This window comes from Sus scrofa, chromosome 13 (genome assembly GCF_054392235.1).
Source record: "Sus scrofa isolate SSC_HxYL_T2T_F1_AM1 chromosome 13, Sscrofa_HxYL_maternal_Yorkshire_Landrace_v2.0, whole genome shotgun sequence".
Lineage (NCBI taxonomy): Eukaryota > Metazoa > Chordata > Mammalia > Artiodactyla > Suidae > Sus > Sus scrofa.
Window position 1 is genome coordinate 34,192,849 of NC_139395.1, and position 16,944 is coordinate 34,209,792.

A 16,944-nucleotide genomic window follows, 5' to 3' on the forward strand; every position below is an offset into this window, starting at 1 on the left:
ATTTGTATTGTCTGAATTTTGAAAAAGAGAAGATATTTATCTATTAAAGAATAAAAAACAAAGGTTAAGAATAGTAAATCCATTTGTTATATGTCTTACATGATACTAATATGGTATATGTGTGTATTATATGAGAGAGACTAATATATAGAGGAGTATTACAGAAGCTATTAAGATCTATAAAGATTTTAAATTCTCTGTTTTGTTTTTTGTCTTTTTAGAGCTGCACCTGCAGCATATGGACCCCAGGCTAGGGGTCAAATTGGTGCTACAGCTGCTGGCCTACGCCATAGCAATAGCAATGCCAGATCTGAGCCACATCTGTGACCTAAACCAATGCCGGATCCTTAACCCACTGAGCAAGGCCAGGGATTGAACCTTCGTCCTCATGGATGCTATTCAGATTTGTTTCTGCTGAGCCATGACAGGAACTCCAAGATTTTAAATTCTTTAATAAAGGTATATTACCTTAATTATCAATAAAATCCAAGAAAAGTATTTCAATTTCAAAGAAAAAGAGAATATGCAGGCAAGTTACCCTCTGAGATTTAAAAGAGATTGTTACTTTGATTTTTTAAAAAAATCAATACATTCCTAAACAGTCCGAACATATTTAGTATTCCTGAAAAAGAGAAGTTAATATACACTGATGGCCACTGAACCTATAATGTTTAAAAAATAAATAAAATCTGGATATGGCCCAAATCATATGTAACATTTAGAGCTGCTTGTAAATTAAGGTTTAGGAATAACAAACAAAGAAACTTGGCAATACCCTTAAGTATATAAAAACTTAACTTGCTAATTTTGATGAATTTTACCCTAAAAATTGGAAGCCAAAATTATACTGTTATTTATTTCTATAAGGACATAATAAAACACCTATGAAAATTCTTGGAATAAACTATAATGATATGCATAACCAGATTTACTATCATATTTCCATTAAAAGGTACATAATAGTTTAAATGACTATTTACTAATATCATGATTTGGTAAGTTTTCACCCTATTCTTCATCATCCCAAGGGAACAGATTCCCTAGAGGGAAGTCATTATACAGTCATAAAAGAAAGCTAAAACTGCTAAAAGTTAAAACTACCAAATACACTCCATTCTTCCTTAAGAATGCAGTGAAAAATACACAAAACATTTTTGAAGTAACCTCAAATTCTCCTTTGCACACATCTCTGGTGTTGATGCGATTATAAAGTATACCTCAAAGCATCTTAACAAAAGGTTGAATAACGAAGAAATATGTTCAGTATTAAGTGATATGAAGGACAATACCAAATGCACATTTGAGGCTCTAGACCTGATTCTAGTTTGCTCTCTGTGCCTGGATCTGGGACTTAAAATCTCAACAAGCCTTAGTTTCCCAATCTTGAAATGGAAATGACAAAATACTCTGTATGTTTCAGTTATTTGTGGCTTAGGAGTTAATGTACAATAAATATACTAAAGTGCTTTGGAAGACTATAAAGCACTATAGAAATATGTTTTCAAATTATTCTTATCACAATAAAATACTAGCAAAATCAATTTTTGTTCAAATTATACCTATGTAGTATTTATAAAAGACTAAACATTTTTTAGAGAACTATTTACTAGGGACATTGACAAATCACAAGCATATCCATTAAAACAGTGTCCATGGCAAGCCATTTTGCTTCTTTACATACTTTATCATCACAGAATTCCACTTGTCAAATCCAACATGAAAGATGTCAAGCTAGCTAACTAAACCTTCCTGCCAAATCTGTCATTTTTCCAAAGGCCATGCTCTCTCTTCAAAGCTTTTGCATATATTCCATGTTTCTTCCTATATCCCTTTATATCCACCACCAAAGACTGAGGGTTTGCTAGGGTGGCAAGGTAAACTGTCATATTTGCCAGATCCCATACAGACATATCAAGTAGAAAAAGATACCAAATGACAAGTACACACACACGTGCATACATGCACATATGAATGTGTACACACACACACACACAAAGTGTCCTTCATTCTTTAGGGAGAAAGATATTTCTTATACAGCAAATGATCATCACTTTAAAAGGAAGTGTATAACACAGGCGAAAGAAGAAAAATAAATCTTACTCACCATCTCCCATAGCCATTCAGATAGTCCAGGGAGCTCTCTCAAACCAAGAGGTCAAACAGCACAGCAAATAAATGCAGCTTGATGCCTGCGCCACTGGGCTCGGCCTGCAGCCTGCAGACACCCTGCAGACACCCGGAGCACTGTGTGACCCAGGCCGCGCTGCAGCTCTGCACCGCAATAGCCAACAGCTGCTACTCCATTTCAAAATAAAAGTCTGGGGTCTTACTGAAAATCCTCATCTATTTAGCAGAGCCTAGCAGAGCTTGATCAAGATTATTCTTTAACTGCACATAGGCAGTTAGATACAGGTTATGGTGTTTCTCCTTGTACTGGCTGCCAGCAATTTAATGTAAGAAAAGCTCTAGGAACCAATAAATGCCATCCCACTGGGGGACTTTTAATGCAATCATCAAAACACAAGGCATGTGTTCAGCAATCATTTCCTGCTTCCCTAAAGATATCCATGTAATCAGTAGCAATCACATGATCTGATGGATTAACTGATTTGTGCCTTTTTAAAAGGTTTTCATCCTTTTGTCATTACCTTTTAATATTTACAGCAAAAGATTGCTAGAAGTGCACAAACAGGAATAGCCTAGTTTCCATGATTAACTGTTCTCATTATGCAGGAAGCATTTCTGGCTGCCGTAAACAAATCACGTCAAAGGCAGCCCATCAAAGGCTGCTCTGTGTGCGGACAGCAGGGCCGCACGAAACAAAGCTTGCCTCTGGTGGAGGAGACAGAACCTAGCCAGTGCGCAGCTGCAGGGACACGGAGCACCCTCCCTCCATCCAAGCTGCACAAGCATCAGCATATTGTCAAGCTCCGAGAAAGCCCTGGGGCTCATGGTCACAAACAGATATGTTTGTAAATCAACCTAAGAAAAGGGTTGCTTTGCTTTTCACCAAAGGGTATGTTATAAACTAGACTGCAAGTTACCGTATTGTCTCTTATCACCAAATAGCAAGGTAATTTCAAAGCCTAATTTCTATGCTTTATTTTATTGCCAGCCTCCCAAAACAATTCTTTTTCCTAGCAACAATTTTCAAACAGAGAAGTTGGGAAATATTTTACAGTGATTGCATGCCAAGACTGCATTAGGTCCTTACAATACACTTGACAAATCAGAATTGTGTAGTTTTTTCGTGAAAAAGAAAAAGACTTGCAGTCACAGTTACCAACACGTTGGTGTTTACATCTCTGTTAGCCTAGGAGCCTGTCTAGAAAGCTCCATGACGACACCAGACCCTGCCATAATCACAAGGGGCCTGCAACTTTCAGTCTTTTCTTTCCTGCAAGGCTGGTGTTAACTTCTTTCAGCCACGATTTGATTAATTTTAAATCTAGTGTCCTTCTAATAGCAGAGTTAATTCCACTGCACTTAAAGATTCTGCCTAACTTATTCTGTAACATAAGAATTAAAGTTAGGCTTGAAAAACCCTAAAGACAAAAATAAAAAAGCCATGCGCTTCTTACTATTCCCCAATTAACTGACATGCTCAAATCTCTGCTAAAAGAATTTATTTTGTGTTCCTGAGTGTGCGGAACTTATGCTCTAGAAAATCAAGTCAAAGAGTTCAATTAAAAACCTAAATTGGAGTTCTCTTGTAGTGCAGCGGTTGAGGATCTGATGCCACTGCTGTGGTGTGGGTTCAATCCCTGGCCCAAGAACTTCTGCATGCCAGTCTCGGCCAAAAAGAAAAAAAAAAAAAACCTTAAAAGAGTAGAACAAGCTATTGCCTTTGGAATTGATTAGCAATGATAATCTGCTGTGTAGCACTGGAAACTATGTCTAGTCACTTATGATGGAGCATAGCATAATAATGTGCGAAAATAGAATGTGTACATGTACGTGTAACTGGGTCACGACGCTGTACAGTAGAAAAAAAAATTGTATTGGGGAAATAACTATTAAAAAATAAAATAAATAAAAATAAAATGAAAAAAAGAGTACAGATATGGCAGTCATAAAAGAAATCAGAGGCAAAAGCATGAGACGAAAAGTTATATACTAGGACATGCATAAGTGGAGAAGAGGTGGACTGAAGAAAAAAGAAAAGCTATTTTTCCTAACAATAAATGTATCTAAGATAGTGTTAGGCCATGTCACTTCCACCACAATCCTCTCCAGCCTGAAATCCTTCCTACTTCCAGAAGTCTATTATATTCCCTTCCACGGCCTAAAAGGCCCTCAATTTCAGGGTTCCTGCTTACTTTTTCAACTTCATTTCATATATGGTCTCCCTTTCAACCCAGCTCTGGTCTTCCTTTCATTCTTCAAATATACTAAGACCTTTTCTACCGCTCAGCCTTTTTGATCATGTTTTCTCTGCCCAAAGTATTTTTCCTACCATGTATCCAATGAGTAGCTCATTCTCCCTTATCAGGTCTCAATTCAAATGTCAACTTTCAGACAGACTTGCCCCACTATTCTATCTAAAGTGGTATCACTGAGTTGGTTACTTAGTATCTCCATACACTATTTACTTCACTTAATTACTGTGCAGATGACAACTTTTGGGGAGTGGGGGGCACATCCGTGGCATGTGGAAGTTCCCGGGCCAGCAATCAAATCTGAGCCGCAGCAGTGACCCAAGCTGCTGCAGTGATAAGGCCAGATCCTTAACCAGCTGCGCCGCAAGAGAACTCCTAGATGATAACTTTCCACTACAGTGGCTCTTAAAAAGTTATACTACCTTTACAACAAATCCTTTGGGTTTCGTCTGTGTGTATTTAGTTAAATGACTTTTTTTATCCCAAAACACTCTAAATCAATATACTGTAAGCAATGCAATATTTCATTATTATGGTTTTAGGCAAAGACACACTAAAATTTTTAACTTACTCTAATAGGTTTGAGTCACAGACTATCAGATGGAACAAAGCTGAACTGAATGCAATGTTTGCGCGAACTCACAATTACTAGCTTTGCATATGTGCACCAAGTGAGAGAGAGAAGAGGTGGTATCTTTAAAAGCTCTTCAATCTACTGTGTGCATGAACTATTTCCACAAGTTTCCATGTTGAGCCTTAGTTGTGCCCTAAATGTTTTCCTGGTCTATAATTTTATTTAAAAAATTTAAAATTTAAGTAATGATGAGCCAACAAAGGACTGAAAATTATGTGGGGAAAAATTGTGTAAAAATAAAAAAGGAGTCAAATAAACCTTCATTATATTACTTTAGGCATAAACTATTTATTTGCCTTCAAATTGCTAATTATAAAAATTTGTTTTCAGGAGTTCCCGTCGTGGCGCAGTGGTTAACGAATCCGACTAGGAACCATGAGGTTGCGGGTTCGGTCCCTGCCCTTGCTCAGTGGGTTAATGATCCGGCGTTGCCGTGAGCTGTGGTGTAGGTTGCAGACGCGGCTTGGATCCTGCGTTGCTGTGGCTCTGGCGTAGGCTGGTGGCTACAGCTCCTATTCGACCCCTAGCCTGGGAACCTCCATATGCCACGGGAGCGGCCCAAGAAATAGCAAAAAGACAAAAAAAAAAAAAAAAAATTTGTTTTCAGTGCTGGATTGATACATTTTTCTACCTGTGAAAATTATTAAAGCATCTTGGGTTGGGACAAAACATAATATCAGTTAGGAAAGTTGAGAAATAACTTTTTCATATAATTGCTTTTTACTTAGAAGCAAGAATTTTAGGAATAATTTAATTTCATTAAATTCATTAAACAAGGAATAGTGACATTTCTTCCATTACTAACTATAATCATTCTGGATATCTATTTGTTTACTTGTTTATGATTTACCTTTCTCACTAGAATAGAGACAGAAACTTTGTCTTCTTCACTGCTGTGATACAATCTATCTAAATCTTTTTTTTTTTTTTTGTCTTTTTGCCATTTCTTGGGCTGCTCCCGCGGCATATGGAGGTTCCCAGGCTAGGGGTCGAATCGGAGCTGTAGCTGCCAGCCTACGCCAGAGCCACAGCAACGAGGGATCCGAGCCGCATCTGCAACCTACACCACAGCTCACGGCAATGCCGGATCGTTAACCCACTGAGCAGGCGCAGGGACTGAACCTGCAACCTCATGGTTCCTAGTCGGATTCGTTAACCACTGCGCCACGACGAGAACTCCTACCTAAATCTTAAAAAGACCATTCTTACATCTGAGTACAAAATAGATTCCAGGGGTAAAAGAGATATCTATTACAATAATGCAGATAAAAACTGAAGGAGACTTAGAATAGGGTTTTGATTGTAGAAATGGAAAAAAAATAAGTGACTTTGGCATATATTAGGATTTCAGACGTAGAAATGACTGATGAGTTAGAATGGGAGATAAATTCTAATCAAGAAAGTTTTTAGGAGTTCCTGATGTGGCTCAATGGGATTGGCGGCATCTCGGGAGCTCTAGGGACACTGGTTCGATCCCTGGCCCAGCACAATGGGTCAAGGATCCACATTACCACAGCTGTGTGGCTCAGGTCACAACTGTGGCTTGGATCTGACTTCTGGCCCAAGAACTCCATATGCCACAGGGTGGCCAAAAAAAAAAAAAAATTCTAGCCTGAGCTGATGGTAGTACCACTGACTGAAATGGGTAAACTGGGGGAAGAACAGTTTTGAGGGAAAGGAAGAGACAATAGGGTTTAACTCTGGACTTCTTAAGCTTGAAATATCTATTACACATCCTAACAGAAATGTCATCAAAAGCACAGGCTCCCAAATGTAGAGCTCAGAGAGATAAATGAGGGCTAGAAAGGCACATTCAGGAATCATCAGCAAATAGTTACCACTTAAAGCCTTTAGGCTGGATTAGATCACCGGGAGAGAATAAAGACAAGGGAAAAGAGACTTGGGCCTTGAGATCTGCCAACATGATAAATGAGCTTTCCTCTCTAGTCCCTTTCCTTACTAACAAATTCATTAAAGTCTTTTTCAATGACAGCATAATACTATCATCAAAATCATGATGACCAATTTTTACACACCAATATGTATATTATAAACTTCAACATGCACATTTGACTGTTTGCAGTATTACTTCAATCAAAAAGATTTCTGAAGTCTCCCTCCAAGAGAAATTAATGCCAGATACTAATTCCAAAATTCCCTGTTTATGGAGAGACAAGAGGAAACAAAAAATCTTTATTTTGAAGGTAACAGAAATAACCTCACAAAAAATAAGTATGATAAGAGGTTCAAAAGAGACCATATCCAAATAATAAATATATTAAATTTATAGTATGCATTATCCTTTTTTTTCTTAGAGTTACAACTATGTAGTCTTGAATACACAAATGAGAATGCACTGTAAATGGTATGAAAACACATAAGACTCAATTTAAAGAATTTTAGCAATTCTCCATCTTCTTGCTGCTTATGGCTCCTCTGGAAATGGACAGAAGTAACTGTTAGAAAAATAAGGACACGGTACTTAAAACACCTTCTATTCAGAGAAGAGGAGTGAGAAACAGCTGGCCATCAGGGTGAGGACTGGTAGTGCTGAAGTCAATTTACGCTAAGTTTAGATTGGGTAGGCACAATCTTTTTAACATTAAATTCTCACTCCATCTGCCTTCCTGCAAATAAGGCACAATCTTGGTTTACTCCAGAGAAAAAGAACTAAATTATATTAGTAACTAGTTTTCCTCTATTTGACTATAACAACTCATACACCAAATTTTTTCTCCAACATCATTCACATTACAAAGCTAACCACACTCTCTTAAATATGAACCTACTTTTCCAGGTGGAAAAACCATGTATACTATCTTTGGAAACAGAATATATTATTTACATATATGGTTAATTAGTACTTAAGGACTGAAGTCTAGGTAAATGCTAGCTAATAAAACTAAACACCATTTAGCAATCTTACAAAAAGGAGGGCAACCACAAAAGCAAATAAATGCCAGATACCAACACCAAATCTCCTTGAATTCCAACTTGATTTCATTCTAATTAAAAGTAAAAAATGATTATACTGGTCAAGTTTCTAAGTCTTTGTCTCTTTACTAGTATCGTTACTGACTGTCTACACATAGATGTAACAGAGTAATCAACCCTACAATTTCTGCTAAAAACAACTAAGTAAAATAATTCCTCTGGGAATGAAAACACATTTTACGCATGGAAGATAGCGGGCAAGAGGATCATCATACCTTCAACGCAAAAGATACAAAAAATTAGACAAAAGAATAGACTCATTTTAGACAATTAACCAATCTTAATATTTTCACTTATTCCAAAAGAGTCAGAGGATAGATAATGATCCACAGGATGTAAATACTTTGTTACTATATCCTAAATTTTAAGTCACGAAGTCAAGTCTGCTGAATCAGTGATGTAATACTGACTTGAAGGTATAGTTTAGTGTCTATCTAGAACTTTGCTAAATAATTTTAGAAATGTTTGAGAACTGGAATAACTTAATTATTCTTACCTTTGCAGACACTCAAAATCATACCGCCTGAATTTTGCACTTCATCAAATTTGGCAAGTATCGTTTCTAATCTGGGAATAAAGAATAAATTTTGTTTTATATACAATTTAATAGAAACAATTTCCTTCACCATCTCCCTGAGAAAAAACAATTCCAGGGATTCAGTTAGCTCTATACAATTCTCTTTTATAATTAACTCACTTACTGAAAGGAGATTCTTCAATGGAAAGAAGCAATCAAATAGAGGCAGCACTCTACACACTCACAGGTTATGTTTATGAAAAGATAAGGGGCAGGGGAGGGGATTAAGAAGTACAAACTAAAATGTATAAAATAAATAAGGATATACTGTACAACAGAGAGAATATAGTCAGTATTTTGTAATAGCTACAAATGGAATAAAACCTTTAAAAATTGTTAATCACTATGGTGTATATCTAAAACTTACATAATGTACATCAACTATACTTCAATTTTTAAAAAGATAACTTTCACACAAAAGTTTCACATTTCATTACAAAATTATTTCTCCAAACCCATCAAAAACATTTTAGTTCCAAACTTATAATGAATTTCACTCAGTCACCAAGACATCTTTAGAAAGTACACAAAAATCATGCCAAGAAACTCAAGGCAAACATAAAAATAATGAAATATAAAATGTCAGAAATTAAAGTGAGGCCAATATGACTGATAATTTTATAATCCCTATTAACCTGTTTTAATTCAATACTAATTCTATTAGCACTTCTGATATTATATTCAGAATAATTACTTTCTATACTTCTGCTGTCACTTTTTTAAAGTTAAAAATGTGTTTCTCATTACAAAAGCAATGTACACTCATAAAAGAAAATTAGGAAATATAAATAGGAACAAAGGAAAAAACCACAATCCCACCATCCTGAGATTTTATGTAACCATATGCTTTCTGATGCCTTTTATTTATATATAAATTTTCTTTGGACCAAAACGGGATCATGCTGACAGCACTATTTTTTACTCTCTAATATTGTATCATGCTGATTTATTCTTAAATTTATGATTTGGAGATCAGGGGAGGTCTTTAATTGCCAAATGTTTTTCTCTGACTTACCTCAATGTTTCTGTCATAATTTCAATTCTAAATCAGTTATACATCAGTCCACTCATGTCATTTCTTCCTTGTAAACTGAGGAGGCAGATACTCCTCAATCTAAAAAATTTTTTTGGTTGAAAATCATCTAGGAATTCATTATAATGGGATTTCTACACCTTAATCTCATCTTTTACTTCCATTAAATTCAACAAATAAAAATTCAACAAATAAACATCGGAAGGCACGTTCAATCAAAAGACACAGATCTCTTCATCTTACATAGTAGTTATATTATAGAGAACTGAGCAGAGGCTGAACAGGTTGCCCAGAGACAAGGTGTGGACAAGATGAGGTGGGGGAGGGAACACTGAAATTAGAATGAAAACCAGAAAGGTCAAAACAAAAAGGAGAGCACTTAGGAGAGCTCTTTGGGAAAAAGGCAGAACAAGACATATAGAAGGAGGAAATTAACACTCAGCTTTTCGCAGCAAAATGGGAGTAGGAAACCAAGGGCTGAAAGCTCTGAGAGAAAAAGAGGATTGGTAAGGGATTGAGGTGGGACAGATAAAATTATCCCAGGGAATGGAGATGTAGGCAGCTTTAACAGGAAGATGGGTCAACTGAAATACTTGACAAGTATAACAGTAACAAGGAGAAAGAAAGGTAGAAGAAATAATAAAAAGCTATGATAAAATAATAATATAGCTATTTAGAAAAACAAGTTTATTCATAATGGAAAAGGAGGAAAGAAACAATGTGAGAGCAGAAAGAAGAGACTAGGATATTTAACTAATTAAGGAAGAAAAAAATAAGGAAATTCAATGGAAGGCAAATACAAAAGAGGCTGGAATGTCTAAAGGATTATGCACACAATTTAGGAGGCCAAAGAAAAAAAAAGAAGCCTGTAAAGCTCTGGAAGGCTCTGATGCAGGATAAAGATAGAGACCCGTAAAGTACTAGTTTAGAATTGGAGAAGTGACTCTATCCAAAGTCCATATTTAAGTTGGAATCATAACAAACCACAGGTACAACATGAAAGAGACAATTAGGTATCTCAGACCTTATCTTTTTTTGTATAACAGCCTATTATTGAGATAAAAGTCATCCCATACAATTCACCTCTTTAGAGTGTGCATACAATTCAATGGCTTTTAATTTAAAGCCAGAGTTGTGCACAATTCTAAAACATCATTATCATCCCAAAAAATAACCCTGTACCCATTAACAGTCACTCCCATTTCCCCAAATTTCCTCAGTCCTATAGAGTCACTAATCTGACTTCCTTTCTTTTTTTTTTTCCTAACTTCCTTTCTAGAGATTTGCCATAAATCATTTCATATAAGTCAAGTCATTCAACATGTAGTCTTTCATAGCTGGTTTCTTTCACTAGGCTCATTTATGCTGTAGCAAATATGAGTCATTCCTATTTATGGCCAAATAATAGTTCATTGTAAGGATATATCATATTTTGTTTATCCACTAGCTTACACACGAGAGGAGGTGAGGTATTTTGATTTTTTTTAGTTACTATGTATATTCACAGTGCTCTTATGAACACCTGTGTACAGATAGGCTTTTGCATGGATATATGTTTTCATTTCTTAGGTATATAACTAAGGGTAGAACTGCTGGGTCATATGGTAACTCTATGTTTAACATTTTTTTTTTAATGGGCCACACCCATGGTATATGGAAGTTTAAGGGAAGGAACGGAATCTGAGCCACAGCTGTGACCTACACCACAGCTGTAGCAACACCAGATCCTTTAACCCACTGCGCCAGGCTGGGGATCAAATGCCCACCACCAGTGACTTGAGCTGCTGTAGTCAGACTCTTAACCCACTGTGCCATGGCGGGAACTCTTACGGTTAACATTTTGAGGAACTGCAAACTGTTTTCCAAAGTTGCTACACCACTTTACATTCCCATCAGCTATGCATCAAAGTTCTAACTGTCCTACATCCTTATCAACACATATTATTGTCAGTCATTTGGTTTTAGCCATCCTAGTAGATGTGAAGTAGTATCTCATTACAGTTTTAACTTGTATTTGTCTGATGGCTAATGATGAGGAGTATCTTTTCTCACGTGCTCACTGGCAACTTGTGTATTTTCCTTGAATGTCTATTCAAGTCCTTTGTATGTTTTTTTATACTGGATTATCCATCCTTTCACTGTTGAGTTGTAACAGTTTTTTATACTTTCTTTATATCCTCAGGACATCAATCTTTTAACAGATGTATGATTTGCAATATTTTTCCCATTATGTGGGTCTTTCTGATTTACTGATGGTGTACCTTGAAAAAAACGCAATTTTTAATTTTGATGAATGAAAATTTATCTATTTTTTTCCCTTTGGTTGCTTATCCTTTTGGTATTATATAGAAGGAACCATTGCCTAGCACTTTCTACAAGTTTTATCATTTTGCATGTAGTTCTATGATCCATTTTGAGTTAATTTTGGGATGTGGAATGAGAAAGAAGTTCAATTTTATTCCATTACATGTGGAAATCTACAAGCACCACTGATTGAAAACACCCTTTTTTTTTTTTTTGTCTTTTTAAGGCCGCACCTTCAGCGTATGGAAGTTCCCAGGCTAGGGGTTGAATCGGAGCTGTAGCTGCCGGCCTATACCACAGCCACAGTAATGCCAAATCTCAGCTGTGACCTACACCACAGCTCATGGCAATGCTCGATTCTTAACCCAATGAGCAAGGCCAGGGATCAAACCTGCATCCTCATGGATACTGGTTGGGTTCATTACCACTGAGCCATGACAGGAACTCTGAAAAGACTAATTCTTTCCCCACTGAGTGCTGAGTGCTGTTGGTACTTTTGATGAAAATCAATGGACCATAAATTTAATCTAAGAGTTTCTTTTCCGGTGAGCTATAATGTCCAGTGTTATGATGGTACCATACTGCCAGAGCTTTATCTTTTTAAAAAATAGCGGACAAAGAAAAAATTTTTTGTATATTATTAGCTTTAACTGATTTGATTCAATGGATTTATGAATTATACTTAAGTTTGGTTGTTTAACAAAGAAGAATGTGGGTTTTTTTTGTCTTTTTGCCTTTTCTAGGGCCACTCCTGCAGCATATGGAGGTTCCCAGGCTAGGGGTCTAATTGGAGCTGGAGCCACTGGCCTATGCCAGAGCCACAGCAACGTGGGATCTGAGCCGCATCTGTGACCTACACCATAGCTCACAGCAACACTGGATCCTTAACCCATTGAGCAAGGCCAGGGATCAAACCCACAATCTCATGGTTCCTAGTCAGATTTGTTAACCACTGAGCCACTATGGGAACTCCAAAGAAGAATGTTTTCTATATAAACATGAGGGTAGGTGAAACAGAACTTTAAACTGTATCCAACGAGAAATTTGGAAACCACAAAGAGGGCAGCATTTGAGAGGCAGAAATATTCTTTCTGAAAACTAAAGTTAGAATAGGACCACTCTGATTAATATATATAAACATATTTATACAGTTTCTATATTTTATAGTTTTCATAAACTATATATAGTTTATATACATACAGTTTTTGGAGTTCCCGTTATGGTGTAGTGGAAATGAATCTGACTAGGAACCATGAGGTTGGGGGTTCCATCCCTGGCCTTGCTCAGTGGGTTAAGGACCTGACATTGCTGTGAGCTGTGGTGTGCGCTGAAGGTGTAGGTCAGATCCTGCGTTGCTGTGGCTGTGGTGTAGGCTGGCAGCTGTAGCTCCAATTTGACCCCTAGCCTGGGAGCCTCCATGTGCCATAACTACGTCCCTAAAAAGCAAAAAAAAATTAAAAAAAAAAGAATAGGACCACTCTGATTAATATATAGATATTAATATATATATAGTCTATATGTTTTATAGTTTTCATAAACTATATATAGTTTATATATACAGATTTCAAAGACTATTTAGTATAAAAGTCACTTGAGAACAGACATTGGTAGAAAGGGAGTTCCTGTCATGGTGCAGCAGAGACCAATCTGACTAGGAACTATGAGCCTATGGGTTTGATCTCTGGCCTCACTTAGTGGGTTAAGGATCCGGCGTTGCTGTGAGTTGTGGTGTAGGTTGCAGACGTGGCTCAGATCTGGCATTGCTGTGGCTGGGGCATAGGCCAGAAGCTACAGCTCTGATTTGACCCCTAGCCTGGGAACCCCCATATGCCATGGGTGTAGCCCTAAAAAGAAAAAAAAAATGTTGATAGAAACAAGGAAACAGTGGAACAATCATCTGAAGAAATGGGTACACCAAAATTCATTCTATTTTACCTTAAAGAAGTTTTAAAACTCTTCAATATAAATATACCCAGTATTCTGAAAATTCATAATACAATCTATAAAATAGTGAGGCCAAATTGTAAAAGAATAGAAATTACTGGAGTTCCCGTCGTGGGGCAGTGGTTAATGAATCCGACTAGGAACCATGAGGTTGCGGGTTCGGTCCCTCCCCTTGCTCAGTGGGTTAACGATCCGGCGTTGCCGCGAGCTGTGGTGTAGGTTGCAGACGCGGCTCGGATCCCGAGTTGCTGTGGCTCTGGCGTAGGCCGGTGGCTACAGCTCCGATTCGACCCCTAGCCTGGGAACCTCCATATGCCGCGGGAGCGGCCCAAGAAATAGCAACAACAACAACAACAAAAAGACAAAAAAAAAAAAAAAAAAAAGAAATTACTGCACCCTTGAAAAAGCAAAGCTCACCATACCATGTACCCACTCAGAGTCCTTCCTATTTCCTACGTCATGGAGGGAAGCATTGTAGAGAGGCACAAGCACAGCACAGAAGAAAGAACTATGGACTGGGGGTCAGGAAGCCTTCAGCTTCTCACCAACCAGCTGCTACTACTCTGGACCTCAGAGCCCTCATCTGCCAAGCGGCTAGTTGTTCAGAGGAGGGAAAAACCATAATAAAAATGGACAAGATTATAAATCACTGGCTTATTTCAGAAAAAATAGTAAAGCATAAACTATCCACATATGATAAAACCTCTACGAGCTGATTCTGATGAGAGAAAAAAAATCAAATTGGGATTGCCTCTAATAACTAAAATTACTTACAAAACATAACTTAAGGAAAAAGGAGAATTATAGGCCAATCTTACTTTGAGCACAAATACAAAAAATTGTTAAGCAATATATGTGGACGATTTATAACAAAGGCAAAAACTGAAAAAAGGTGTTTACAACAAGTGGTTCTGAGTCAAATGGAGATCCATGTGAAAAAAAAAAAAATGTAACCGAACACTTATCTTACACCATTTACCAAAAATCCTCATGAGGTCAATAAATCAAAATGTGAATAAAATTTCAGAGAATGTCTCCACGACATTAGGGTCTTCAACTGGGCACAGAAATGTCCAATCATGAAAGAAATGACTAAGAACTACATTATAATTAAGAAAATATGCACATTGAAACCAATCCAACTAGTAACCAAGAGGTTGCTGGTTTGATCCCTGGCCTCACTCACTGGGTTAAAGATCTGGCTTTGCCCTGAGCTGTGGTGTAGGTCACAGACGCAGCTCGGATCCTCCATTGCTGTTTCTGTGGTGTATGCTGACGGCTACAGTTCTGATTCGACCCCTAGCCTGGGAACTTCCATATGCTGCCGGTGAGGCCCAAAAAAAAAAAAAAAAATATATATATATATATATATCTATATATATATATATATATATCAAGACAATATCAAAAAAGTAAAAAGGCTCTCCCAAGTGCCAGGCTAGGCGCCAGTGGTGCAGGGCTCACCTGGGCCCTGCGGGCTGGGATGCAGGCGTGGCTGTAGGGTTCACGTGGCTGCTCCTGGGCCTGGGCATGTGTGGCCGGTGCCTCCATGCATGGGACTGGTGGCCCTCAGCCCTATGCGGGCAACACGAGCTAATGGCTGAGTCTGTCATCAGAGGTCATGAACTTGGCGCCCCACCCTCTGCAGTTCTACCTGTGCCTCATGCCCACAGGAATCTGGTTGCTATATCTGCCATGTACCTAGAGCACTGGTTTGGCAGCTGAACCAGGTTGTTTTCCAGATTGGTACATATATATCCCTCTTTGGCACTGGAGCTGTTCTTTCTTTGTCTTCCTGCCTTTTTATGAGGGCTGCTCCCGCGGCATATGGAGGTTCCCAGGCTAGGGGTTGAATTGGAGCTGTAGCCACTGGCCTACACCAGAGTCACAGCAATGCCAGATCCAAGCCGCGTCTGTGACCTACACCACAGCTCACGGCAACGCCGGATTGTTAACCCAATGAGCAAGGCCAGGGATCGAACCCTCAACCTCACGGTTCCTAGTCGGATTCGTTAACCACTGAGCCATAACGGGAACTCCTAGAACTGTTCTTATGCGTGGAACAGGCTGTATTATTAATGGACATGTGGGACCAGGACTACTATAAGAAGGTTAAAAGAACAGCAAGTCGCCCAATAGCTGCTGGAGACATTTCAACTCTTCAATCTTGTTTTTCTTGGAGCACAGCTGACCTTGGCATTGGGTGTTCTTCTCTATGTGAATCACTATAGCATAGCTCTTGAAGCATCATCCCTACTTCTTGTCATCACCTACCTGCTAATGAAAAGAATTACGGGAGTTCCCGTCGTGGCGCAGTGGTTAACGAATCCGACTAGGAACCATGAGGTTGCGGGTTCGATCCCTGCCCTTGCTCAGTGGGTTAACGATCCGGCGTTGCCGTGAGCTGTGGTGTAGGTTGCAGACGCGGCTCGGATCCTGTGTTGCTGTGGCTCTGGTGTAGGCCGGTGGCTACAGCTCCGATTGGACCCCTAGCCTGGGAACCTCCATATGCCGCGGGAGCGGCCCAAGAAATAGCAACAATAACAACAACAACAACAACAAAAAGACAAAAGACAAAAAAAAAAAAAAAAAAAAAAAAAAAAAAAAGAAAAGAATTACGTACTGGCCTCAATTAGCCTTGGATTTACAATCTGGACATCCACAGACCTGAAGATTGTTGGGATAAATTCACCTCCAACCAAACAATAGGACTACTACTTTTTTTAGGGACTGTCCTTGGGAATTTGTGGAAAGAAAAGGAGACAGGTGAAACAAAGAAATATATAGATAATAAATAGAAAGTTAGCAAATTAAGTTTATTTAAGGATTTTCTAAAGCAAACTTTTATAGAACACGCTCACGTCTTGTTATCACATAATTTGATTTGAATAAGCAGTCTTACAATATGTTAAAGAATTACAGACCAGAAGATGAAGACTTAGAGCATATTTGCCCAGATTTTCATTCAAGGATGTTCTAGTCAAATTCTCCCCCGTCACAGAAACCAGGGACTCTTCAGGATTTGAAAAGACCTGGATTGTTTAAGTTAATGCATTCTTCTTGTTGTAATTCACATGTT

General features: G+C 38.1%; 1 protein-coding gene across 50 annotated transcripts in view; it reads right to left on the reverse strand.

Moving 5' to 3' along the window:
* CLASP2 (cytoplasmic linker associated protein 2) overlaps positions 1-16,944 on the reverse strand; it is a 205,172-nt gene that overhangs the window by 155,629 nt on the left and 32,599 nt on the right. For 44 of the 50 annotated variants that reach the window (XM_084987576.1, XM_084987570.1, XM_084987575.1 and 41 more), the window contains exon 7: positions 8,504-8,574. In XM_084987576.1, coding sequence (XP_084843702.1) covers positions 8,504-8,574 — 71 coding nt within the window. Of the gene's footprint in view, positions 1-2,104; positions 2,251-8,503; positions 8,575-16,944 lie in introns of those variants that run through there. The other 6 variants (XM_084987580.1, XM_084987578.1, XM_084987577.1 and 3 more) reach the window with 1 other exon arrangement.